Raw genomic sequence first — 27,816 nt, 5'->3', positions numbered from 1 at the left:
TTATTAAGTTTTGTTGAAAACATTTATTTGGCAGAAACAGATCAACTGGACAAACTAAAGCAAGATGCCTTTTTACAGTGTTATTTATTTGTAGGGATATCTTTCACCTGGAAATTTGACATGCATTAGGTTCCTCTTAAGCCTGGCAATCAAGGTCCTGTAAGATATCAACCCAACCTAATTTTGCCACTTCTTACTTATTCTTCTACATGCAATCTATGTTCTGTTAAAAACTGAAGTGCTTATTAAACATACCCTGTGGGGCGCCTGGGTGGCTCAGTTGGTTAAGTGTCCGGGTCTTGATTTCGGTTTAGGTCATGATCTCAAGGTTGTGGGATTTGCTTTGGAATTCTTTCTCCTTCTTCCATTGCCCTTCCCCACTCCCCAAGTAAAATCTTAAAAAAAGAATTTATAGTCTCCTGCCTTTATACCTAATGTATTCTTCCTTTTGCCTACTCAATGTAGTGTAGTGATTAAAAAAAAAAAAAGGGAAGAAGAAGAAGAAGGAGAAGATTCTACAGTGCCACTGCCTGAATCTGGTATTACCACTTAAATAGGCCAAGAATAAATTGAAATTAAAAAAAAATTTAAGTAGTAATTTCATTAAAAACAAAATATATTGCTAAATCGATTTGAGATTTGGTTCTTAGAAAATAAATTTTCCACAAGTGAAACCATGTGATAATTGACTCTCTCTCCTTGACTTATTTCACTCAGCATAGTCTCCTCCAGTCCCATCCATGTTGATACAAAAGTTGGGTATTCATCCTTTCTGATGGAGGCATAATACTCCATTGTATATATGGACCATAAGGAGAGGAGAAGTGAGTTGGGGGTAAACGGAGGGGGAGATGAACCATGAGAGACTGTGGACTCTGAGAAACAAACTGAGGGTTTTGGAGGGGAGGGGGTGGGGGGTTGGGAGGGCCTGGTGGTGGTTATTAAGGAGGGCACATATTGCATGGAGCACTGTGTGTGGTGCATAAACACTGAATCTTGGAACACTGAAAAAATAAAATTAAAAAAAAATTTAAAAGAAAAGATGAAGAAAATAAATTTTCTAGGCCCTTTGTTTTTATTTCTCTCACTCTCCTTTGCTAGGCAAATTCCAAAGGCAACATTTTCCAGATAGAGCCTATGATTTGCCCATATCAACTTCAGCCCTTAGGGCCTTCATACATAAAGGTGTGATTGGGGGAATCTCTCTTGGTACCAGCCACAAAGAGCTAAAAAGACAGACACTTCAGAAACAGCTTGTTATGGAAACAGAGAAACCAGTTAGGGACTAAACAAGCTCAACCAGGATGGCTCCAGACCCCTGGCACTGAAGCAGCATCAGTAACCAGAGATTAAGTCAGACTCTGGTTATGAGGGTTGGGGCTGTGCCTTCTTTTTCATTTGCCTCCACCCACAGTGTCTGTAGGAATGGCTCTTTGACCTGAATTAATTGGAGAAAAATCTAGGTGAAATTAGTGAAAACCCTGAATTACAGACTATTCAAAAGGAAATATTTTATTAATTCAAATATATATAGTAAATAAAAACAGGGTCATAAAGAACTACCACATAATATCCTTTGGGAACTTGTTTAATAGGTAAACACATACCCCTATGTAAAGCACTGTTTACAGCTGGATGATTTCATATTATTCAAAATCGATTTACTCTCTTAAGTATATTTGGCATTTCTTCTGCAACTTTATTTACATAGTTCTCATTTGGCAATTCCTGTATTAAAATTCTTCTGAAAACACAAAAATTTTCTTTTGAAAACAGAGATGCTGCCTATGTCTGAATTAAATTACAGTATATGTGCTATCGTGAGTGCTGTGGAGTGTATTGGCTATTTTTTAAAAACATTTTTGACATCTATGCACATCAATGATTAGTAAAAATAATTCATTTTTGACTTTGTCTTTATAATACAAAGAACGATTTCCTTTTTTAGGAATGTCATAAAATGTACCAAATCTTAAGTAACTATGAGGACTTAACAGGGTTTTCTTACAAATTTAAAATGTATTCAATAGAAGATGATTTTTGGAAATACCTGGAATATTTCATATATGACCTTCTTTTGATTTAATACTTCCTCTATTATTCTTTATTTTAGACAGACTTAATACACTTGGCAGTAATCTTTCTCTCATTCTCATACTCCACCACTATCTTTTAAAAAGGAGCTGAGACAGCAAATTTTCCTTCAGTACTTTGAAATTTTCTCCCTAAATCAAAAGGCTTGTTTGTTTAATTTCTTTGGGAAACAGTCTCTGTTCTGAATTCTTGTCACAATAGGAAGCTCTGGGGAGAAGTGACCCCTAACTCTCTGATCAAATTCTGTTCTCTCCTCATACACAGATTTTATTTTTTGGACACTGTTTCTTACCTTTTAACAGGTATAGTCCCACGACATAGAATACTCACTCTCCGATCAACTGTAGGTGAGTAGCAGCCTCGCTGAAGTAAGTACAAGTAGTTTTGCACACGACGCTTTAGCCCACTCAAGCATAGTCTGACTGCTTCTCCATCCTCAACGGATCTGACAAATGGCCGTTGGAACCCTCAGGCCACAGTGTTCACATTCTCGCACGTAGGATATTGTCCACGAAGAAAGTGGCACCGGCCATTTTTTTTTTTTACTTTGAACAACGTTATACCCCTTAAAAAATATATATATCTATGTCTACATAGATACATATCTACACATATATAGATATCTATCTACATATCTACTTAGATATATATCTATCTACATAGATATCTATCTATATCTATATCTATATCTATATCCTAACCAAGGCACTCTGGGTAGATCATGCCTGTACGTGTAAAACAAAAGGAACAGTGGGTGCCTTGGGGCACCCAGATCCACCTATAAGGACAGTTTTCACTCTCAAAGTTAAAACCATAAGTGTGTGCGAGTTGACACAGGCATTGGGAAGCCTTCGTGTGTTCATTTTGGCCTTCAGACGGTCGAACAGCATCTATTCCCCTGTATGGTAAAATTGACCCATCTCTCACTCACATCTTGAATAGACTGAGTTTTGTTATAGCTGCCTCCTGCTTCTAGTGTCTAGGGAAGGGAAACTTAGGGAAAAGGTGTGTACTCTTTGCGACTTGTGGCTTTTTTTGGGTAGCTTTCAGAGTCGTAACTACTCTAGAGTTCATTCTAGTTTTCCCGATAGCCAGGGCATTTGGGGACCCTTTCTTTCCCCTTCCTAAGGTTCAGGTTTCCTCACCTGGGTCAGTTTTCGGGTCGCTGGCTGGGCTCCGAAAATAGACAGCTGAGAGTGCTGCGTCTCTCTGTTGCCTAGGTAACAATTTTGTTGCCCCGTCCACCCAGCACCTCCGGGTTCCCGCTTGACTTTCCTGGCCAATCACAGAAGAGTTTCCTTTGAAACAGCCCGAGAATCAACCAATCCGATCGCGTGCCAGTCAGGGTCAATGGCCGCCCTCTCTAGTTAACTAGCTGGACCCCAGTTAAGCGTCTGTCTCAGCGTCACTCCAGCGGTACCCTGCCCGCTGTGGAGGCCGTTTTTATTTTCCTGCTCGGATTAGGCCGAGGCCCGCCTCTCTGGCTGCAAGACAGTCTTGGAGGTCCTACCCATTTACTTTGGGTCCGTGACGGCGAACGGCGGCGGCAGGCACAAAGGTAAGTTTGCGGGGATTTTGTTTGTCCCAGTCCTCTGCAGGCTCGCTCATTACGCTTTTCCCTTACGTGAATTCCAAACTGGACAATTCCTCCCGTGGATTTGGGACAGCCGGGGTGGAAGGATAGGCTTGGTGGCCAGGGGGTTGAGGTTTTGCTGTAGCTCTGCACGCGCTCCCCACGCCCCCTCCCCACCCCGCGACAGAGACACGTTTTGTGGTTCCTTCCCGGCTCAGAGAGTGTGTGCGTGTGTGTGTGTGTGTGTGTGTGTTTATGTGTGTGTGTTTATACCCACGCGCGCAGGTAAGGCGGTATGGTGCTTCTTTTCCTCAGCCCAGCTTGTGTGTGTGGGGAGGGGGCGTGTTGGGTAGGTTAGGATCGCGTTTTTCCTTAGCTCGTCGTGTGTGTGTGTGTGTGTGTGTGTGCGCGCGTTCTCGCGTGAGGGTGTGTGTGTGTGTGTGTGTAAGGTGGGATCGCGCTTCTTTTTCTCTGCGGCGGGCAAGACTTCTGGGCCCGAACCCTTGAGGGGTGCATCCCTGCGGCCACCAGACCTACAGCCCACTCAGTAACATAGAGGACCCAGTGCGCTTCTTTTCCCGCCTTGGAGTGGAGAAACGCCGACGCGCTGCCGGCTTGCCACTGCTTGGCAATCTGAGTGTCTTCACTTCACGTAGAGGTACAGTTGTGACACTGGTTTCCCGTGAATTCCGTGGTTTGGTTTTAAACAAAAGGGGGGGAAAAAGAGATGGCTTAATAAGCATTTGGAGTTTTCGGAAGTGATTAGTTTTGTTGGATGGTGGAGCCCCTAATTCATTATTTGAGTGTTGTAATCAAAGAGAGACAGGGTGGCTTTAATGGATGGTTACTTTTGATTATTCACGGATTGGAATTTGATTAATGAGTTAACTAAACTGCTTTCCTTCTTTTGGCTGTCATGTTTTTCTAGCTTCCACCTTTTCTGGTAAAGGCGACGGTCAAGCTTGAATACTCTGTCCATTCTACTTGTTATTACCACAGCAAACAAAAGAAATATTTAAGTTATTGGCTAAAAGTAAAGTTACTGGCTTTTTGGCCAAATTAATTATACCACAATATCCCTTATGACTATAGATGATTAGAGTTTAAGTCTCTTAAGTTTTTCTGTTTCTCTAGAAATTTGTGGAACTTTTCTACATGCTATGCTCTTTCTTTCTTTCTTTTTTTTTTTTTTTTTGAAGATTTTATTTATTTATTTGACAGAGCCAGAGAGCACAAGCAGGGGGAGCAGTAGAAGTAGAGGGAGAAGCAGGCTTCCCGCAGCGCAGGGACCAGAGGCAGGGCTCTGTGCGAGGCTCCATGCGGGACTTGATCCGAGGTCCGCGGGACCATGACTGAAGCCAAAGGCAAAGGCTTAACCATCTGAGCCACCCAGGCGCCCATTATGCTCTCTCTTGATTTTTTTTTAAAGATTTTACTAATTTATTTATTTGACACACACACACACACACACACACACACAAACACACAAAGAGAGAGATCACAAGTAGGCAGAGAGAGGCAGAGAGAGGGGGAAGCAGGCTCCCTACTGAGCAGAGAGCCGGATGTGGGGCTTGATCCCAGGACTCTGGGATCATGACCTGAGCCGAAGGCAGCGGCTTAATCCACTGAGCCACTCAGGTGCCCCTTTCTTGATTTTTTTTTTATTACTGTTCTGCCTCATTGTGAATTATCCTAAGTCAGTAATGCCTGGCTAGTACTTTTCAGATCTTTTTTCTGTGACCACAGTAAGAAATAAATTTTATGTTGTTGCCAAGTATATACGTATACAATATATAATTGACAGCCATTTCACAAAAACAATGCTTACTACATGCAATTCACTCTGGTATTCTCCATTATATACATGTATTTTTAATGTAGACCACAATCCACTAATGAATTCTTATTCACAGTTTGAAAAACACTGGCCTTCCATTTTTGGTTTTCAAACTTGTATGTATTTAGGAAGCCCATAGGATGTTTTTCACTTTGGGGGAGGAAGAAAAATTTTCTCTGTCCCTCAAGATTCTTCTTTTTTTCATTTTATTTTATTTATTTATTTGACAGAGAGAGAGGTCACAAGTAGGCAGAGAGGCAGGCAGAGAGAGAGGGAGAAACAGGCTCCCCACTGAGCAGAGAGCCCCATGCAGGGCTCGATCCCAGGATCCTGAGATCATGACCTGAGCCGAAGGCAGAGACTTAAACCACTGAGCCACCCAGGCACCCCCCTCAAGATTCTTCTAGCTGGACTAAGACTTAAATTGACATGAGACAGATTAAGAGGAGAGATGATGAAATTTAATTTTATACATAAGGGGAATCTACAGAGATGAAATTTCAGACAGGAAAAATGAGGTATAAAAGTCATCCAGAACTAAGGAGAAAAAGGGACTTCAAAGGGAAGGAACACAACTCACAAGAAGATGAAAAGGAATATATGTTTGGTAAACAAAGGTTTGCTGCACCATTTAGAAACTGTAGGACTTAGAGAGGACTTTAATCAAACAGGTTTTGCTAGGTTCCTTCCTGTCTACTACTACACCTAGTTCATATTATAATGTTATCTGTGGTGATAGCTCTCTTGCCGGATCAGGTCCTTTATCTAAAATCTTTTAGGCTGCTGTGGTGGGGGGGAAGGTCAGTTTCTTCCTGAGTCTTTGGACTTTGTTTTCAGCTCAGCATAATCTTCATGCCAAAGCGGCTCATCTTGGGGCAGTCTACCCTTCGCCCCTAAATTGCATATATAGATTTCACTGGCTCCAGGAATTGGTTCTGTGTCTGTGGTTGGGAAGGTGGTTCATGTAACATATTTGAAGTGCTTGGTACAGTGCCAGATATTCAAGTATTGGGTAAATAATAGTTTACTTTTTGGGAAACAAATGCTATTTATCTTTGGGGATACAATTCCCTCTTCAAGGTTTGGTCTGCCCCTAACAAGATGCAATTGATATTAAGCGCTGTTTTTCCCGAGGTTTAGGAGGTAGGAAAGTTAGGGAATGAGTCCTGGATCTGAGATGAATCTTAAGAGTACTTGACTTCCATGGAGAATTTTGTAAATACAGAAACTTAGAGATAGAAGAATACAAACATTACAGCATTTCAGTGATTAGCCCAGGATCACATTGTCAGTAAATGGATTGCAGAGATAGAACTCACTTAATGAAGTCTAATATTCTTTTTTTTTTGAAGATTAATCTTGATAGCAGGTCAGATCTAGAGGCAGAAGTTGAAACAGGAAGAGAGCTTCTCTGACTTGCAGAGTCTACAGAATTTCGAGCTTTGACACGCTTTAATGAAATGAAACTTGAGAGATCTAAAAAGTAAAAAATACACCTAAAAGTTTTTGTGGGTTATAGCTATGAAAAAGGGATTTAGTTTACCTAATTCTTCTATAATATATAGGACTGTCTTAAAACACTAGTTAAGTAATTCATTAAGCCAGCATTAAAAGACATTAAGTAAAAAAATATTTTTTTAAATATTTTACTTATTTGACAGAGAGAAATCACAACTAGGCAGAGAGGCAGGCAGAGAGAGAGGAGGAAGCAGACTCCCCGCGGAGCAAAGAGCCTGATGCGGGGCTCGACCCCAGGACCCTGGGATCATGACCTGAGCCGAAGGCAGAGGCTTTAACCCACTGAGCCACCCAGGCGCCCCAAGTAAAAAAATATTTTATTTATTTATTTGAGAGAGAGAGTGAAGGAGTGAGAGAGCACAAGCAGGGGGAGCTGCGGAGGGAGATGGAGAAGCAGACTCCCTACTGAACAGGGAGCCTGCCCACTTAGGCTTGATCCCAGCACTGTGGGATCATGACCTGAGCCAAAAGAGAGCAGATGCTTAACTGACTGAGCCACCCAGGCACCCCATATGTACCCATATGTTTGAATTATCTTAATCCTTTCTTATATAAGTTTTGTTCCTTTTATTTAATACTGTTCTGGGTAGTTTTTCTATGTGGTTGATAGTTTTCAAATTTTTATTGGTAATAGCCTCCTAATGTTCCATAGAGTAAGACGGCCCCATGATTCACTCAGCCTAACTAATCCAACAACAGAACATTTATTTCCGGTAATTCCACCTTATCAATAACGCTGTAAAATTTGAGTTATTTAAAATCATTTATATAACTTCTACCTTCCATGAAACTCAAGAGGAATCCTAACAGGATGGCCAGGGATCTGGACCTGAGATGCTAGTTTTGGCTCCAGTTAGATGTATGAATTTACCTATCTACTTTTCTGTTGCTAGAGCAGCAGTGATCAACCATGATATCTATTGTGCATATGAATTAGACTGAATGTATTTTTTGTGTAATAGGTATAGACATTTTTATCTTTATAAATATATTTAATAGGTATAGACATTTTAAATAATTTTCAAATGATTTACTTTAAAAGATGTATGAATCATAGCAGATTCAAGCAGATTCAAGTGCCATAATAACACTCATTCTGATTAGCTTTCTTTATGAATATCTTTTCCAAAGATTATGAGTGTGTATTCATTTGTAATTATAAAATTTTTTTTATAAAGGAGCCAATTAAGTTGACTGAGAGAATAAAAGCTATAATTGGCCTTTATTAGCACATCTCCCTTTTCAAAGTGCACATATTATCTTATTTTCTGTCATTCTGAACACTTAACTAGTCCTTTTTAAAATTATAAAGTATTTCAGACAAAAGTACAGAGACTATTCTACACCATCATCCACATACCTACCAAGGATTTAATGGTTGTTAACATTTTGCCATATTTTCTTTCGATATTTTTTTTTTAGAGTTTATTTATTTGACAGAGATCACAAGTAGAGAGGCAGGCAGAGAGAGAGAGAGGAGGAAGCAGGCTCCCAGCCAAGGAGCCCGATGCGGGGCTCGATCCCGGACCCTGGGATCATGACCTGAGCGAAAGGCAGAGGTTTTAACCCACTGAGCCACCCAGGCGCCCCTCGGTATTGTTTTTTTAAAGAACTAAAACATTATATAGTTAACTCTTTGTACCCCTTCCCAGTCTCATTTCTTTCCATCCCAGAGATAATTGTCCTTCTGAAGTTGTTGTCTATTTTCCCAATCTGTGTTAAATGTTTTCAAATATCGATGGCCATAAATGATTTGTAATCTGTTCTTTTTTTTTAAAAAAAAAGATATTTTATTTATTTATTTGAGAGAGAGCTGAAGGCAGATGCTTCATCAACTGAGCCACCCAGGCGCCTCTGATTTATAATCTGTTCTTTTGTGTGCCTTTAACATTTCCATCAACAGTGTTCCATACTTGTCTTCTCAACTTACTTACTCTTCTGCAACTTTTTTGGGTTACCATTGTTTCTGAGATTTATCCAAATTGCTAAATATAGATAAAGATAAAGTATCTTATATTGCTGTATTCCATCATGTAACTATGCCACTTTAAAAAATCTCTATTCCCTTATTGTTGTTGGACATTTAGGTTGTTTCAAGTATACAAATATTCATATAAGCCATACAAATACTATATGGTTCTAATATGAAGTTCCTAGAATAGACAAGTTCATAGAGACAAAAAATAAAGTGAAAGTGGGGAAAGGGGAATTATTTTTCAGTGCCCAACTCTGGCATTGAGAAGCTTTCATAAATGGATAGTGGTGATAGTCGAACAACATTGTGAGCTTATTTAATGCCACTGACCTGTGTGCTTAAATGGTTAAAATGGTATATTTTGAATTATGTATATTTTACCACAATCACAAATGACAAACCTAAGAATTATGCTTATTTTTCAAAGGCATATACTTGATTGCCTTGTTTTATGTGGAGTGAAGCACTGAGAGAAGTGAGTTTTATTCTTAAAAATGAACTTTAATTGGGATGACTGAGCGGCTCAGTTGGTTAAAAGTCTGCCTTTGGCTCAGGTCATGATTCCGGGGTCGTGGGATTGAGCCCTGCATGGGACTCTCTGCTCAGCTGGAGCCTGTTTCTTTCTCTCCCTCTGCTGGCGGCTCCCCCTGCTTGTGTTCTCTCTTTCACTGTCAAATAATAAATAAAATCTTTTTAAAAAATGAACTTTAATTAAGTGATATTAGCCAGATCTACTTTTCATTGTAAAATGATAGTTTTTGAAATTTTTAAATGACTGCTATTACTTGCAGACTTGTATGAGGTTTTTATGCATACTGTGCTTCAGAAGCCTATGGGTTTTTGTTTGTTTGTTTGTTTTGCTCTACTTCTCCAGTGTTTTGGGGAGATGGTATGCCTTTGAGGCTGGATTGGTTGTTGGTTTTTTTTTTTTGCATTTGAATGCCATTCCTCTGTTTTGTTTTGTTTTGTTTGACTAGCTCTCTCTAGTGTTTTACTCTCTTCTCTTTCTCCTCCCTCCTCCCCATAACCCTGTTCTTTCCCCCTTCCTCAAATCCCCCCACCCCACTCAGTGTTCTGCCCTCTTGGGTCCCTCTGCCCAGATGCCCAGTTTCCCAATAGCCCTGCCCGAATTGTCAAGGTCTGCAAACTGAGGCTCCAGTGTTTTTAAGTGACTAGTACAATCTGATGGGCAACAGTACTCACTGAATGGTTTTCTTCCCATTCGGCTGTTGAGTTAATTGAGTAAGCCCCATTGAGTTTGGACTGTCTGGCAGGGAGCATCTGCCCATTTCTACAAACATTTTCAGTGAGCTCTGATGATTTCTTTGGGCCTAGTGGGTTTTCTGCAGAAATCCTTTACCATTCGGTATTTCTTTCTTTGAACATGTGTGCTTGCGTTTAAGGCATCCAAGATAGAACTGTGAGCTGGGCTCAACAGAAGAAACTGTAGTTTTGTCAACTTTAAACTCCTATCATCAGGTAGTGTGGATGAAGAGAAATAGAGGTTGGCTGGAGGAACTCATCAATGACAGAGACAGCTACGTCCCCTCATAGCCATATATAGGAAGTACAGACTTGTTTTCCATTTTTTAATAAAGCTGTGATATACACAGGGAAGCTAAAGTGTGCTAAGGTCCTGTTAAAAAGGATAGGGAATATGGATTAATTTCAGACTGTTAGAAAAACATGAATTTAAGTCTGTATGTTAAAAGGAAGAATTAAAAAAACCCTTCATACAAATTAATAGAATATGCAATTTCCAAGCATGGAAGAAATAAAAATTCCATGAATCCAAGTACATAAACAAAGATAAAAGATGTATACTGTGGCAAATAAAAAACATAAAATAAGATGAAAGAGGTAAGTCTAAGAGTCTGAATAGTTAAAATCAATGTGAATAAAGTCACTCATTAAGAGACTCTTAGATTAAATTTAAAATTTTGCAGCTTTGCTGTTTACAAAAATATACTTAAAATGATTCAGAAAGGTTGAAAACAAAGGAATGGAGAAAGATGCAATAGGCAAATACCAACCAAAAGAAAAATTGGGAGGCAGCATTAATGTCAGACAAAATATTATTTAAGACAATTTGGTAATAAACATGGGGCGCCTGGGTGGCTCAGTGGATTAAGCCGCTGCCTTCGGCTCAGGTCATGATCTCAGGGTTCTGGGATCGAGTCCCGCATCGGGCTCTCTGCTCAGCGGGGAGCCTGCTTCCCTCTCTCTCTCTGCCTGCCTCTTTGCCTACTTGTGATCTCTCTCTGTCAAATAAATAAATAAAATCTTTAAAAAAAAAAAAAAGACAATTTGGTAATAAACAGACATTTCACACTGATGAAAGGAAGAAAACCTTCCAAGAGGCTATCAACCACGAACCTATGCCCATAACAACATGGTCTTGAAATACATAAAACAAAAAGCAGTGGGATTGTAAGGAGAAATTGACAGCCCCTAATAATAAAGGGAGACTTTTAAAACACCTTTGTCAGAAAATGGTTAAGGAAAATAGATTGAAAAATGAGAAGGTATAATATGAAAGATTTAAGATCTAAATGAGATGGAAGGGAGAGAATCTTTGATGCCAAATTCTTAGTGACAAAAATGCATTTTTAGTGCAAATGTGACTCTTTTTTTTTCCATTTTATTTATTTTTTCAGCGTAACAGTATTCATTCTTTTTGCACAACACCCAGTGCTCCATGCAAAACGTGCCCTCCCCATTACCCACCACCTGTTCCCCCAACCTCCCACCCCTGACCCTTTTTTTTGTTTCTCAAATTTTTTAGGTAAGAAAGATTTAAAGGTACATGCTACATTTAACAGGAAGATTCTTAAATTACTTCCAAAAGAATAGAAGGTCCACAAATGCAAGGGGAAAGGAAGAAACATTCCACCTTTTGTTGCCTACCAGAAAGGACTCCTTTGGCCTGCAACGTGACATTGACAATACATAAATCCCAAAGTGTCGATTTCTGTTACAGCCTTACAACCAGGGCTTGACAAAACAATTTTTCTGTCAACATTTATAATATCATATAATTATATTTCATAAATATATAATACATATAACTGTATCATGTAATAGTAATATATTATTATAATATAGGTTATAAAAACACAATACTTAAAACCTTGGGAGAGTGGTACCCTTGGGAACGTAAGAATAAATACAGCAAAAACTCTTCCTCTGCTCAAGGTGCCTCTCTTCCTGTGCCTTCTAGAACCGAGTGATTACACTTGAAATGACCATTTGGGGCTTACATTTTAAAAGGTTTAAGATGTATATATGGCTTTAAAATAAGCATGTTGCAACTAACCCATTCAGTTAAATATTGTCCTTCAGCATTACCCTGGGGTATATGTTAACTTATATCCATGCCACAAATACTACTCAAGATACCATATTTCATCCATTTTAAGAGGTATGGTTTTTCATATTTTAACATCTCTGAAGTTGAAAAGAGTCTGAATGGTCGTTGGTGTTTTACAATCCCTTTTGGCCAGGTGGCAGTTGCAGCATCATAGTTGCTCCTGTATGCACACGTAATATCAAAATATCTAGGATCAAAACTTTCCTAATGGGCGGCTTGGGTGGAAGCCCTGAGACAACGGGGGTTCACCTTTAACTCCTAGAAACCAGTGGTTGTGGGGAGAGAATGGTGGAGATTGTTAACCAGATCTAGTTACTGATTATGCTAAAATGAAAGACAAAATGTTGCTAGTTTACATATTTGCAAAGCTGACTTGAAAGCATAGTTAAATGGCTTTTAGTTTTCTTAATGAGTTCCTTTGCTGTATTTAATCTTAAATTCCCAAGGGTACCACCCTGCTGAGGTTTTAAGTGTTATGTTTCCCCAAATTATGTTATAATAGCATATTTTTACATATCATATAGCATATAATTATTTATTACATATTTATGATATAAAGTTATATGATAATATCATAAATTTTGATTAAAAAACTCATTGTTGTCACCATTTTTAAAAAATATTTTATTTATTTATTTGAGAGAGATCAAGTGAACAGCAGAGGGAGGAGAGGGAGCCGCAGAGGGAGAAGCAGGCTCCCTGCTGATCAGGAAATCCCAATGCGGGACTCAATCCCAGGACCCTTAACCGGCTGAGCCACCTAGGCACACACCATATTTTTTTTAAAAAGATTTTATTTATTTACTTGAGACAGAGAGAGAGCAACAAGCAGAGGGAAAGGGAGAAGTAGGCCAGGGAGCCTGATGTGAGGCTTAATCACAGGACTGAGATCCTGACCAGAGCCAAAGGCAGATGCTTAACCAACTGAGCCACTCAGGTGCCCCATCACCATGGTTTTAATACTGTGTCAATAGTATTCCTGGTGGCACAGAAGACATCAAAAAAATTGAGTTGAAAATTGGATTCTGAATAGTTTTTTCTTAAGGTATGCGTGTTTGATTAAAATCTGTCTACATTGAAAAGAGCTCTTTCAAGAAGTATAAAAAAATTTTAGTGATAAAGAGTTGTGACAGGTTTTTTTTTTCTTCTTACTGGTGCATAAAATAATGGGGCTCTTAACTTTGATGAAATATTTTTTGAAACTGATTTCTTAGAATTGCCTTTCAGAGCTATTGTTTAAAAAATTGATCTTTAGACACATCCCATTTTATAAATCTTGGCTCGAATAGAATTCTAAGTACACAGTGATTTTCCCTTAACACTTTAAAGATATTCCATCATCTCCTAAAATTTATTGTTGCTAATGAAGAGCCTTCTGTCAAACTGGTTGTTAGTCCTTATTAGGTAAATTTGTTTTTTTCTCTCTGGCGATGTTCAGGTTTTCTTCTCTGTATTTAATATTCTAATATTTCAGTATATTGTATATAAAGGGTGTGCATGTGTGTGTATGTGTGTGTTGGTGGTGATGGTGGGAAGGGGTTGCCTGCCTGCACATGGTGGCCTTTTGAACCTGAGGACTCATTTTTCTTCAGTTCCAGCAAACTCCTTTATTAACTCTTTCAGTTTTGTCTCTGCCATTCTATTTTTTTTTCCTTCTTATATTCTTTCTGGATACATATTGAAACTTTTCTTCTGTTTTCATATCTCTTCTCTCATTTTTCAGGACTATAGACTGCCTACATAGAGGTTTTATAATTCGTGTCTATGAGTTAATTCTTTGGGGGCTTTTTCTGACCTTGTGTCACCTAGGAAGTAGAGGAGGCACCTCTGTTGTATAATGTCTGAGCAACCTACTTGGCCCTGCAGGTTTCATCAGCTCCTAATCAGTTTTTATGTTATCCTTTGAGCCTGAAATTTCTACTCGATAAAGATAAATGGAATTTGAGCCATCTATGCATGTCTTCTTCACCAGCTTGGGATTCCTACATGTTTCCCTTGCCTTTTCCATTCTCTTGTAGATCTTTCCCAGATTTAAGCTTCACGAGGCCTCTGCTGATTGAGGAGCCTTACCCTGTGGCCTCAGATCGTACCCATAACCCAGCATATTTCTAGCTGTTAAGGCACATACCTCATTCAGGTCTCCCCCTTGGGCTAAGCAGCTTCAGATTTTGCTTATAGATATGAATTCCTTCTCTGTCTGGTCCCAGAAAAATTGTCCTGTGTCTTCAAAACCTCTGCTCTGTGCTTTTAAAAACATTTTTATGAAGTGCTTTTTAACCGATACTTCTAGGAGTTTGGAGTACAAGAGAGTGATTCCAATGTGGCTTCTAGCTAACATCTTGACTCGAAGGGATCATTGACATTTCCGAAATTTGTTTTCTTCCATGCCTCTCTACCCACATTTAGTGTCTGGAGTCTTTTTTTTTTAAAATATTTTATTTATTTGACAGAGATCACAAGCAGGCAGAGAGAGAGAGGAAGGGAAGTAGGCTCCCCACTGAGCAGAGAGCCCGACGCGGGGCTCGATCCCAGGACCCCGAGATCATGACCTTAGCCGAAGGCACAGGCTTTAACCCACTGAGCCACCCAGGTGCCCCTAGTGTCTGGAGTCTTAAGTGGGTTTCATTTTGGAGGAACTGGTATCCCTCCAGGTGGGTTCACTTTTGGCTCTGCAGACAATAGCTACCCGTTCAACTACTGGGTTTACATTCTCTGTACCTGGTGCAGGAGGGTTGAAGTTTGAGACTCCACCTCAACTGATTATAGGTGAGTACCTCTTCTACTGGCCTGTACTCATTCAGTAACACAGCTCCAGCTCCACAGACTAAAGAATTCAGCTTAGGAATACCAGTTGTATCAACTCCTGCCCCAGAAGCAACTGGGTTTTCTGTAGGGTAAGAGCAGTACCTTTTGATTCTTTTAGTGGTGACAAAGGTAATCATCTCTCAATGACAAACTTGCCATTTAGAGTATGGAAAGGCCAAAGAAATGGTATGGCATTTCTAAGTCAACTATTTGGAATTATGCTACTCATTCCCAAGATCGTCTTACAAATTGAAACCATCTGAGATTTAAGGCACAAGACACATCGAATTCTGATCTTGATTTCTCTTCATTTTATGTGAGCCATAGGAAGAGTACTCACTGAGTTTTGGACATAGTTCATCTTGAAATCAGGCTACTTGCTTATTAAGTCTCTCTCGAGAGATCTTTATTGATCATTGTAATGACCTTGAATGTACATTTTTCCCTCCTGCATTTCAGAATTTTATTTTTTTAAGATTTTATTTATTTATTTGACAGAGAGAGAGAGAGACAACGAGAGAGGGAACACAAGCAGGGGGAGTGGGAGAGGGAGAAGCATTTCAGAATTTTAAAGGGAGCACACTTTTCATGCCTTTCTATGTAAATCCAGATGGATCCAGCCATTTCTTTTGGTAGTACCTGGTGGTCCAATGAAAGCTGGAGTATTTTCTCTAGAATTCTCCCTGATTCTGTTATCTAACAACTTGTAATATTTGGTCATCTTTCCTTCTGTATTGAGATAAAACCTATTAACAAAATCTCATAAACTGCTTATATTTAAAACTTCTTTTGGTGGGAACTACATTATCTAGCTGCCATTCAATGTATCAGAGAACTATTACATTGATTTTGTTCCTCCTATTTAAATAAATGCACCAAAATTACACTTGAGCCTCCTCTCTCTCTGCCTGAGTTGTGATTTCTCTCTGTCAAATAAATAAAATATTAAAAAAAAATTACACTTGAGCAGCACATGCTCTCACACAGCCTGCAGTGGTTACAGGGGCTTTGGGCTGGGTGCCAAGCAGTATCCCATCACACTGGGTGACAGCATCCAGCCCTTTGCTTTTGGCTCTGCTACTCAGTCTGCAACTGCCACAGGTTTCTCCTTCATCAGTGGAAGTACACCTCAGGCTGGGAGGGCCAGTCTCAATGCTGTCTCTGCAGTGGAGAATGCAGCTCAACCAATAGCATTTGCAGGCTTACCACTCACTCCTGCTACTCTGCCTCTGGTGGCACAGTTGCTACACAACCAGTTGTGCCTTTCAGTATCCGTGGACTGCAACTGCCACAGGTTTCTCCTTCATCAGTGGAAGTACACCTCAGGCTGGGAGGGCCAGTCTCAATGCTGTCTCTGCTGTGGAGAATGCAGCTCAACCAATAGCATTTGCAGGCTTACCACTCACTCCTGCTACTCTGCCTCTGGTGGCACAGTTGCTACACAACCAGTTGTGCCTTTCAGTATCCGTGGACGGCTGACAGGTAAGGCTGGAACTCTGCTCTCCAGTGGAGAAGCACAGCATTCAAGACCGATTTTGAGATTCTTGTTTGGATTGCTTCAAATCCAAATATGACTCATTTCTCTTGCTGGAGTTTAATGTTATTGATGAATGTGATAGAAATTAAGTCCACACTGCTCCTTCTGGTGTTTTAGGTTTAGAACCAAAGAATGTTTGTTTTGGAAAAAGTTACAACCTTCTGAGAAACCAGCAGTCGAGATAATTCTGCATTTAGTAATGTGAGTTATACTGAAATGTTTTGATCAATTATTTAATGCTTGTGTTTAGCATTTTTATTTTTATTCATAATCTGTTGGTATGTTCTGTTTTCTGTTTTGAAAATAAAACTCCTGAAATAAAATTTATCAGGAGGTACAATAGAACAGCAAAATATCTTTAGGGCGATATAAAATTTTAGAGAATATCAATAATGCAATAAGTCACTTATATGGCATGGCTGGGGGATGGTGAAATATTTTGACTGGTAGAAACAGCTTACATGTGTGGGTTACCAGTTTCCAAATAATTAAGATTGAGTAGAATACATTTAACCTATATTGAACATTAATGAGAAGGCATTTAGGATCTTGCTAAACCAAAACACGCTTAGTAAAGAGTTCTGGTTTATAAGCCATATAAACTTGGTTTTATTGTAGGTGCCTCAGATATTTTAGAATTTGGGAAATACACTGAGTAAGATATTAATACATTTTATTTTATAGTGTATTTTATTAAATTAGATACTCATAGTAATAATTTCAGAGCTTTGGGAAACAACCAAAATGGAAAAAAATTTTTTTAAATTACAGATAATATAGAACTAACTTATTTATAATTTGTAGTAATGATAAAACCAAGTTTGGTTGGTATAACATTATAGGATATAAAGAGATGAAGTGGAACATTGAAATAATTATGATGCTGGAATATTTGGTCACTGCCTTGGGGGGGGAGCTTCACTGTAATTGTATACAAGTGAATTTTTGGTGTTATAATGCATAACTGTTATTTTAAAAATCTAGGAATTAAATGTTTGAGTCTCAGCTCTGTTCATTACTAGTTCTATGACCTTGGGTAAGTTATTTTACCCTCTCAATGATTAGTTTGCTCATATGTAAGTGCTCAACACTTACCTCATAGGGTTGTTGTGGGGATTCGATAAGTTAATATAGGTGAAATGCCTAGAACCTTGTCTGACATGTAATAGGCACTCATGGGTAACTATCATTTTTGTGAGAATGTACATTTCCTTAGAGTGTTATGTATGTTGGCTATTCCTTTTTGTGTGTTTTTTGATTTGATAGCCCTGATATGAGGACATGGAGAAGCTTTGTAGTGGAAATAATATCAGCATTATCTTGATTTACAGTTCTTTGATTACTAGTAAGATGACTCCTTTTCACATTATTTATTGAGTAATTATATTTGTGTATGTGTGTGAGAATTAAATCAATTCCTTGTTTGTATTTTTTCCTCAGTTTTCTAATACGACATTTGTCTTTTTTTTGATAATGCAGTTACAGTATCTTAAGTCTTTGATATTTGTACAAGAAGTGTTTTCCCTGTTTGCATTTTATTTTTCTATGAGTTTTATAGACATTAAAAATCCTAATTTTTTAAAATTAAGCTTTTTATTTTGCCATAATTATAGATTCTCTTGCAGTTGTAAGAAATAATAGAAATTCCACATACATTTTGTCCATTTTCTCCTAGTGGTAACATCGTAACTGTTATATAAATGGAACCATACAATATGAGATATTTTAGGAATGGCTATTTATTTTAAAGGAATAGCTATTTTTAGCTCAGCATAATTTTTCATAGATTCATTCAGATTGTTGTGTGTATCAGTTGTTTGTTTTATTGATGCATAGTATTCCATGGTATGGATGTGCTGCAGTTTATGTAAACTATTTGCCCATGGATGGATATTTGTGTTGTTTCTACTTGTTGGCTATTGTGAATAAAGCTGCTATGAACATTTATGTACAGGTTATTTTGTGAACATAAGTCTTCATTTCTCTTGGATAAATGCCCAGGAATACAATTGTTGGATCGTATGGTAGTTGTATATTCAGTCTTATAAGAAACTGCCAAACTGTCTTCCAGAATGGCTGTACCATTTTACATAACCATCAGCAAGTATGTGTGATCCAGTTTCTCTGCTCTTCACTATCATTTGGTATTATCATTAGTTTTCATTTTAGCCATTCTTGCAAATAGTGATATCATATTGTGGTTTTTATTTATATTTCCCTAAGGGCTAATGATGTTGAACATCTTTTCCTGTGCTTATTTGTCATCTGTATATCCAATCTGTTCATGTCGTTTAGAGTCTGAAAAAAAAAAAGCATTAAAAAATAGTAATGTATTATATGGGTTCTTTTTACATAGGGACTTGGAAAATTTCAGTGAATAATAGGGTTTTACAAAAGACAGAAGTGCTGATCAACTGGGATTTTTTTTTCTCTTATTGTTAGATTTATACCTGAGTATTTCTCTTTTTTAAAGTGATTGTAAATGATATTGTATTTTAATTTCATACTCACTTGCTTATTGCTAGTATGTAGAAATACAGCTGATTTTGTATGTTTATCTTGTGTCCTGTGACCTTGCTGAACTCATTTATTCTAGGAGGTTTTTTTTTTTTTTTTTTTGTAGATTTCTTAGGATTTTCTACCAAGGCAGACATGTCATCTGAAAATAGGAACAGTTTTATTTCTTCCTTTTCAATCTAGTTTTTTTCCCTTGCTTTAATGCAGTAGCTAGCAGTTCTGGTACTGTATTGGATAAGAGTGATGAGAGCAGGCATCCTTCCTTTTTCTCAGTCTTAAGGAGAAACATCTAGTTTCTCATTAAGTATGGTGTTAGCTGTAGTTTTTTAATAGATGCCCTTCATCATGTTGAAGATGTTCCTATCTACTCCTCATTTTTTGAGACTTTTACTATAACTGGGTGTTGAATTTTGTAAAAGCTTTTTCTTCATTAGTTGATATGGTCATATGGATCACATTGATTGAATTTTCAAATATTATACCAACCTTGCACCCCTAGAATAAATCCCACTTGGTCATAGTCTTTAATCTTTTTATGCATTGCTGAATTCCATTTGCTTATATTTTGTTTGATTTTTTAAATTTATGCATTGCTGAATTCTATTTGCTTATATTTTGTTTGATTTTTTAAATTATTTCATTCATATTCATAAGGGATATTGACCTGCAGTTTTTCTTTTTTATACTGCTTGTCTGGTTTCGATCAGGGTGTGATACTGGTTACATAAATTAAGTTGGGAAGTGTTTCTCCTGTTTTATTTTCTGAAAGAGATTCTTCTTTAAACATTTGGTAGAATTCTCCAGTGAAACCATCTGGACTGGGAGATTTGATTTTTAGGAGTTTTAAAATTATGAATAAATTCCTTAAGTTATAGGGTTACTCAAATTATCTATTTTATATTAGTGACTTGTGGTGATTTGTATGTTTTGAGTTGGACCATTTATTTGAAATTATCAAATTTGTGGGCATAGTATTATTCTTTTGATGTCTACATGGTGTATCATGATATCCTGTTTCATTACTGATATTGGTAATTGCATTTTCTCTGTTTTCTTTTTCAATCTTAGAGGTTTGTTAATTTTATTGATGTTTCAAGAATCAACTCTGTATCATTGATTTCTTTCTATTTTTGTTTTCCATTTTATTGATTTTTGCTCTTTATTATTTTCTTTCTTCTGTTTGCTTTGGGTTTATTTTGCTCTTTTATTAGGTTTTCAGGTGGGAATTTGGGTGATTGATTAGAAACTTGTTTATATTTGTCATCCTTCTGTTTTCTTTTTCTTGCCTTCCTATTGATTACTTGAACATGTTTTAGAATTCTATTTTGGTTTAACTATAGTATTTTTGAGAGTACAGCTTTGTATAGCTTTTTTAGTGGTTGCTCTAAATATTATATATATATGTATGTAATATAACATATATAGTATAGTGTATATATATATAATAGTCTATTTGTCATCATACCTGTTTTTGTGAGGTATAGAAACCTTTCCCAGGGTGCCTGGGTGGATCAGTCTGTTAAGCATCTGACTCTCTTAATCTGAGGGTTGTGAGTTCAAGCCCTACATTGGACTCCACACAGGTGGTGGAGCCTACTTTAAAAAAAAAAAAAGAAACCTTTCTCTCTGTATGTCCCTTAACTCACCCTTATATGTAATGTAATTGTCTTAAAATATTCTGTCTACGTACATTTAGAACCATATCAGGGTGGGTTATAATTTTGGCTTCTACCATCAGACAATTTTAAAAACTTGAGACAAATGGGAAAACCTATTGTATTTACCCATGTTTCTGCTTTTCTATTTGTTGTTTCTTCCTTCCTGAAGTTCCAAGATTCTTTCTTTTGTCAATCCTTTTCTGTTTAGAGAACTTCCTTTAGCTGTTCTTTAAGGTGGTCTGTTTGCAACAAATTCTGAGTTTTCCTTTTCAGTATCTTAATTTCCTCTTCATTCCTGAAGGATATTTTCACTAGCTATAGGATTCTGGGTTGGCAGTTCTTTTCTTTCATTACCTGAAAAATACGGTGATACTTTCTTCTTGCCACCATGGTTTCTGATGAGAAATCTGTCATTTAAATAGTTTTCCCCCTTATAAGTTAGACAGTTTTATCTTTAGTGTTCAGAAGTTTGTTTATTCTGTATGTCTTAGTGTAGACTTCTATGGTCTGTCATCCATTTCACGGATTCTAGTCTATCTGCTCTATTCTGCTGTTGAATCCTTTGACTTAGCTTTGTGTTTAGGTTATTGTCTTTTTCAGTTCTCAAATTTCTATTTGGTTCATTATATCTTTTATTTCTTTGCTAAGGTTTTCTTGTCATTTATATTTTTTCTGGTAAGGCTGTTCTTTTCACATGTTTCAAGTGGGTTTATAATTTCTTGTTAATGCACTTTTGTCATGGTTGTTTTCAAATCTTTGTCAGTTAATTCGAACGTTTCTGTCATCTTGGTATTGTCATTTTTCACTCAGCTTGAGACCTTCCTGGTTCTTTAGGATGAGTATTTAATTGAAACCTGGACATTTTCTTATTATAGTATGAGACTGAATCTGATTTAAACCTTTTTTTTCCTTAAGCTGATTTTATTTGACATTGCTGTAGCAAAGGAAGAAAGAGGTACTGCTTCATTACCCTAAGGTGGGAGTAGAACTTCATTTTCCCCCTTGGTCTCCATTGTTACCCAAGGCAAGGGTTTTCCAGTTAGTTACTGGTGGGCAAAGGTGGAAGTTCTAGCTCCCAGTGTGGTTTCCATTTTCACTGTAAGGAAAGGGTTCATAAACTGCTGGCAGAGATAAAAACCTGGCTCCCTACTTGACCTTCTCTGATACTTGACCACTCTGGTAGGGGTATTAGGACACTTCATTACAGTCTCACATGGGTAGAAGTTTAGGCTCCTTTCTTAGTGTTTAGTGCTTAGTATGTGGAAATGGGGCCACAGTTTTTTATGTGATATTGGTTATATTAGAGTGGTTATTGTCTAAAGGTTTTCTGTCCTATTAGTCTGCCCCTTTACTTGTCTTTTGTATACTAATCAGGCTTTTGTTGGGACCTTTATGAGAAGGGTCTATATCCCTTGGTATTTCTGGGTTGCTAGCCTATTCAGCCCCAAGCCTGGCAAATACAAAGCAAAAAGAAATCCTGTGAACCCACCACCATATATCATTCCTTGGGTCTCAAGATCCCTATCTGGTTTGCCTGCTTCTTACAACTTTTTGGGGTCTTCTTATGTTTGTTTTATGTATAATGTTTTAGTTGAATAGGAGTTTTATTTGAATATGGAAAAGTACATATATCCCATTTTCCTAGATGTCCTTAATTTAATTTTTATATCATCATATCTCTTATTCTTCTGAGTTTCTCTCTCTGGACAAATAGGACTTTTCCATCTCAAGATTCTTAATTCTTTTTGTACTTTTATTTGGGTTTATATTTATAGCAATCATTTTTTTTTCTAAATGATTAGTGAGTAAAACCATTATACTTCATTAAATAGCCATTCTTTTCCTATTGATTTGAGATGCTGCCTTCCACATACAGAAAATTATTATATATGATTATTTCTGCTTCTGGACTTCCTATTCTGTTCTATTGATCTGCCATTTATTGTTCTAGTATCACCATTTTAGTTATTGTAGCATGCCCCACTATCTTATAGTGTAGGGCCACCTTTCCCAATCCTATTTAAAAAATCCTATTAAAAAAATTGTGGCTATTTTCTAGGGCCAATAATTTATTAAAATAGTTGGCAAGTTGCCTGGGTGGCTCAGTCAGTCACCTGACTTCAGCTCAGGTCCCTGCTCTCATAGTCCTGGTCAGCCCCAATCGGGTTTCCCACTCAGCAGGGAGTCTGCTTGTCTCTCTGCCCCTGCCCACCTCCCTCATGCTCTCTCAAACAAATAAATAAAATCTTTAAAATAGTTGGCATTTTCTTATGTTCTTAAACATCGAGGAATTAAGGCTCATTTACGTATCCTTATAGCACTGGATGGAGAAAATTATATTGAACCCTTCCTCTAGTCTAGGGGTTCTCAACTGGAGATGGTTTTGCCCCCTCTCCTAGAGGATATTTGGCAATTTCTGAAGACATTTGTGGTTGTTGAGACTGGGGAGGTACTACTGGCACCTAGTGGATAGAGCCTGGGGATGCTGCTTTTGACTTTGAAAATAAAACAGCCAGTTATTTTGCTAGCAAAATAGGTTTGTTTGAATAGCAGAGCAATTGCAATTTCGGACAAGCAAGCTGTGTTAAAGCCACAGACAAGTCTGGAGAACAAAAAGAGAAGAAAGCTCCTTTATAGAGGAAGGGGGGGGAGTTAGGAAGGGCTGTTGTAAACAAAAAGTCCACTGGAGTAAAATGGGAGTTGGAAGTGTGGCTTTTAATTGCTTGAGTTGTGAATTGTCTCATTGGCCAAGTTGTTGCTAAGCCAGGAGAAAATCTTCCTCCTGCTCATGTAGTAAAAGGTTTTTCCCCCCTCTTCCCGCCTGCAAAAGGCTGCAACAAGTGATATGGTGTGAGAGCTCCCCCTTCTGGCCTCCCAACCCCATTTTATTTTTTTTATTTTTTTTTCCCAACCCCATTTTAAATGCGGTTTCCTTTGTTCCGTTTGACAGTGCAAAATATCCTGCAGTGCATATAAAAGAAAACCTTGTGTCCCCTACACTTAGTACCTCTGACACCAAATATGGAGGGTTCTTCCCACACCAACCAGTTCCATAACCCAGGACACCAGCTGGATTTTGGTTTCCTACATTCAGTTATGATGCTCATTACCTGGAGTTACCACAGACCACACATTTTAAGGGTTTAGTCCTACAAGACTTTAGCCCTACAAGACTGCTTCAGATACTAATTGGGAGCCCCAGGTTGTCACTTGTACTTCTGACCAACTGTTTAGAAGTTGGGGGTTCCCACGACCCTCTCCTTGGGTCAATAATTTGCTAGACCAGCTTAGAGAACTCTGGAAAACACTTTACTTACAATTACTGGTCTATTATAAATGATACAACTTAGGAACAACCAAATGGAAGAGATGCATAGGCGAGTATGGGGGAGCAGCCCAGATCTTCCTAGTCTTCTCCAGGCACGGTCACCCTTTTAGCACCTCCATGTGTTCACCAACCCAGAAGTTCTCCAAACCCCTTCATTTAGGGTGTTGATGGAAGTTCTACTCTGTAGGCATGATTGATTAAGTCATTGGCCAATGGTAATTGAACTCAATCTTCAGCCTCTCCCCCTTTCCGGAGGTCAGAGGGTGGGGTGAAAGTTCTAACCTGTAATCACTTGGTTGGTCCGTCTTGTAACCAGTTCTCATTTTTAAGGGCTCTTTAAACTTTACCTTATTAACATAAATCAGGCTTGGTTGTTAAGGGTTTGTTATAAATAATCATAGGCTCCTTTCACCTTTATTGTTCCTGGAGCTATTTCAGGAACTCGAGACAAAAACCAAATATTATGACAAAAGATGCCTCTAACAATTTTACCACTTAGGAAATTCCAAGGGTTTTAGGATTTGTCCAGGAAAGGGGACACAGACCAAATACTCAATTCTTACTATATCCCAGCATAGGCTGGTCCTCCACAACAAAGAATTATGTGACCCCAAATGTTGAAAAACCCTGCTGTAATTCTATGATTAGGAAAACAAGACTGTCTCTTAAATCCTTTAAGAATAAGATTCCTTTAACTTAAAAGCAAATCATGTTAAATGGCATTTGCTTCCTTACCTTCCTTACCTCTGCATATGTAATTGAGGGTCAGGCCCTGAAATTATGCCAGTACCCAAGACAAATCAGGAATTTAAAATATGGGAATAAATCAAGTGCAAATTCAATTAGCACTAGTGAAGAAGTTTCCATAATATGGCAAGTTATAAATACAAAAATCAAGTGTTCCCATGTTTAAGTAGTAGTAGTTGGTAAATATATATAATGGGAAAAGGTCCCATTAACAATTTCAACTAAAAATTTAAAGTGTCTAGCAATAAACTTTTAAAATGTGCATGGCCTATATGAAGATAACTTCAAAATTCTACCTTGGAATAGGAGACATGAATAAATGAAGATACCCACTGAATGTGCAGATTCCATATACAAGAATGTCATATATTTCCACATTTACCTACACATTTAATGTAATTCTTATAAAACCACAGTTGGAATTGTTAAAAAGAAAAATTAAACCGAATAAATCTGAAGATTTAATTGGCTTTTTAATTGATTCATGAATTGGGCAGCTTCCCATCTAGCAAGTAGAGAGATGCTGTGAGGAACTGTACGAAATGGAAGGTTTTTATGGGAAGGAGGGTGGGGCAAGAAGTTATTAGCAAAAGAAAAGAAAGGATTGTTTCTGGCCGGACTTTTGGGTGGTAGGGAACAGCAGGGTTTTTTTTTTTTTTATCATGCAGATTACTTTCCTGGTGCCGATCAGGAAATTTCAGATCGATTTTTGAAAGGTCATATTTCTGGAATAGATTGGAACTGTAATTAAATTGTGGTTTCCTGTGGTGGGGGACAAGTGACTCCCAAATTGGGCTTGTTTTTTTTTTTTAATGGATTTTTTTTTTTTTTTTTTTGAGGAAGGAAAGGAAAGAGGGACTTGAGTATAGTTGAATTTGGGGGAATAAATGCACGAGTTTAGTCAACTCTTTTTTTTTTTCAGAGAGATAAAGAGTGCTGCAAGTGAGGTGGGGAGGAGCAGAGGGAGAGAGAGAAATCTTTTTTTTTTTAAGATTTTATTTATTTATTTGATAGAGAGATCACAAGTAGGCAGAGAGGCAGGCAGAGAGAGAGGGGGAAGCAGTCTCCCAGATGAGCAGAGAGTCCCATGCAGGGCTCGATGTCGGGGGGGGGGGGGGGGGGGGGGGGGGGGGGGGGGGGGCGATCCTAGGACCCTGAGATCACCACCTGAGTCAAAGGCAGAGGATTATTAACCCACTGAGCCACCCAGGTGCCCCGAGAGAGAGAAATCTTAAACAGGCTCCACACCAGCCCCGGAGAGAGCCTAGTGTGGGGCTCGATTTCATGACCCTGAGATCATAACCTGAGCCAAAATCAAGAGTTGGTCTCTTAACCGACTGAGCCACCCAGGCGCCCCTCAACTCTTTTGTTTTCTAAGGAAAGTAATGATGGAGTACTTGAAGGAAAATACATGAAAATTTATGTTAAATTTATTCTCTTATGTTGTGTAATATAAGAGCACATGAATTCTCGTGCTATAGTAATTGAAACTTCCTTGGGGAACAGTGATAGAAAAATTTTTAAGTCTAGAAACAAACCTGGGTCTGTGAAGATGGTATTTCAAATCTGTGGGGAGAGAGGATGGGGTAGTGAGTAAATGAATTGTAGTAGCTGGCTAGCCAGGTGATTTGGGGGAATGGGGATAAATTTTTGTCTGAGAAGATCATTAGAAAGAAAACCACCACGGGTCCAAAATGGTGTCATTTAGGTTAAGGCCCCAAGTCAGTAAACCGGGGCTTAATACCTAATCTAACTGCAGTTTTAATCTCCCAGAAATGTAAGTTTTAACTGGTCTGTCAGGAATTTTCTGATAAGCACCAATGAGGTCATCTGTCACATGGGCATCTGCATAATAAGACTCTCTGCCCTTCCCAATAAGAGAAGGTGATCCTGCCAGAAACAATTCTTTCTTCTTTTGCTTATAACTTTCTTGCCCCACCTTCCTTCCTATAAAAACCTTCCACTTTATGTAATTCTTGTGAGCACCCCTCTGCTTGTTAGATGGGTTACTTCCAGATTCATGAATTCTTTAATAAAGCCAGTTAGATCTTCAAATTTACTCAACTGAGTTTTGTTTTTTAATAAGGTCAACCAAAAGAAATACTGAATTAGAGGTAGAAAATGAAGCCATAAACATTTAAAAAGCTCAGGTAAATATGAAAATATGTAAATAACATATCTTAGGTTGGGGAAAGAACCTTTGTATAATTTAAAATATGTAACATATTCAGTCAGATGGTTTACAAATAAGACTATACATAGTATACATGGGTATACCGGACTCCATCTACCCTGCATTACCCCTACCCACTCCACCCCTTCCATTCAGCTGACCACTGTGACTGTATGTATCCTTTTAGAGTTTCTTCATGAATTTGCTAGCAAATAAAAAATATTCTTAGCCCTCTACCTTTATTTTTTTACATAAATGATAGTATACGCAGTGCTCTGTACTTTGCTTTTTCTATATATTTCTCATTCTTTTTTAAAATTTAATTTTATTTTTTCAGTGTTCCAAGATACCTTGCTTTTTAAACTTACAAATCTTATTTATTTATTTATTAAGATTTTATTTATTTATTTGAGAGAGAGAGAGAGTGAGAGTATGAGACTGGAGAAGGTCAGAGGGAGAAGCAGACTCCCCATGCAGCTGGGAGCTGGATGTGGGGCTTGATCCCGGGACCCTGGGATCATGACCTGAGCCGAAGGCAGTTGCTTAACCAACTGAGCCACCCAAGTGCCCTAAACTTACAAATTTTATACACTTACTATAAATATTTTGGAGATAGATCTTTTCATATCAGTCAGTATATAGACCACTCCCTCAGTATTTTTTTGTAGTATCAAAGAATTCCAT

General features: G+C 38.0%; 1 protein-coding gene across 1 annotated transcript in view; it reads left to right on the top strand.

Moving 5' to 3' along the window:
* The first annotated feature begins 2,815 nt into the window (after positions 1–2,815).
* Positions 2,816–27,816, top strand: part of NUP62CL (nucleoporin 62 C-terminal like) — a 71,352-nt gene continuing 46,351 nt past the window's right edge. Inside the window, exons 1-4 of the mRNA XM_045994805.1 lie at positions 2,816–2,821; positions 3,462–3,652; positions 14,386–14,453; positions 16,160–16,654. Of these exons, the coding sequence (XP_045850761.1) occupies positions 2,816–2,821; positions 3,462–3,652; positions 14,386–14,453; positions 16,160–16,654 (760 nt within the window). The remainder of the gene's footprint in view (positions 2,822–3,461; positions 3,653–14,385; positions 14,454–16,159; positions 16,655–27,816) is intronic.

Source organism: Meles meles, chromosome X (genome assembly GCF_922984935.1).
Source record: "Meles meles chromosome X, mMelMel3.1 paternal haplotype, whole genome shotgun sequence".
NCBI lineage: Eukaryota > Metazoa > Chordata > Mammalia > Carnivora > Mustelidae > Meles > Meles meles.
Note: the sequence above shows the minus strand (reverse complement) of the source record. Positions and strands in the feature narration are given on the sequence as shown.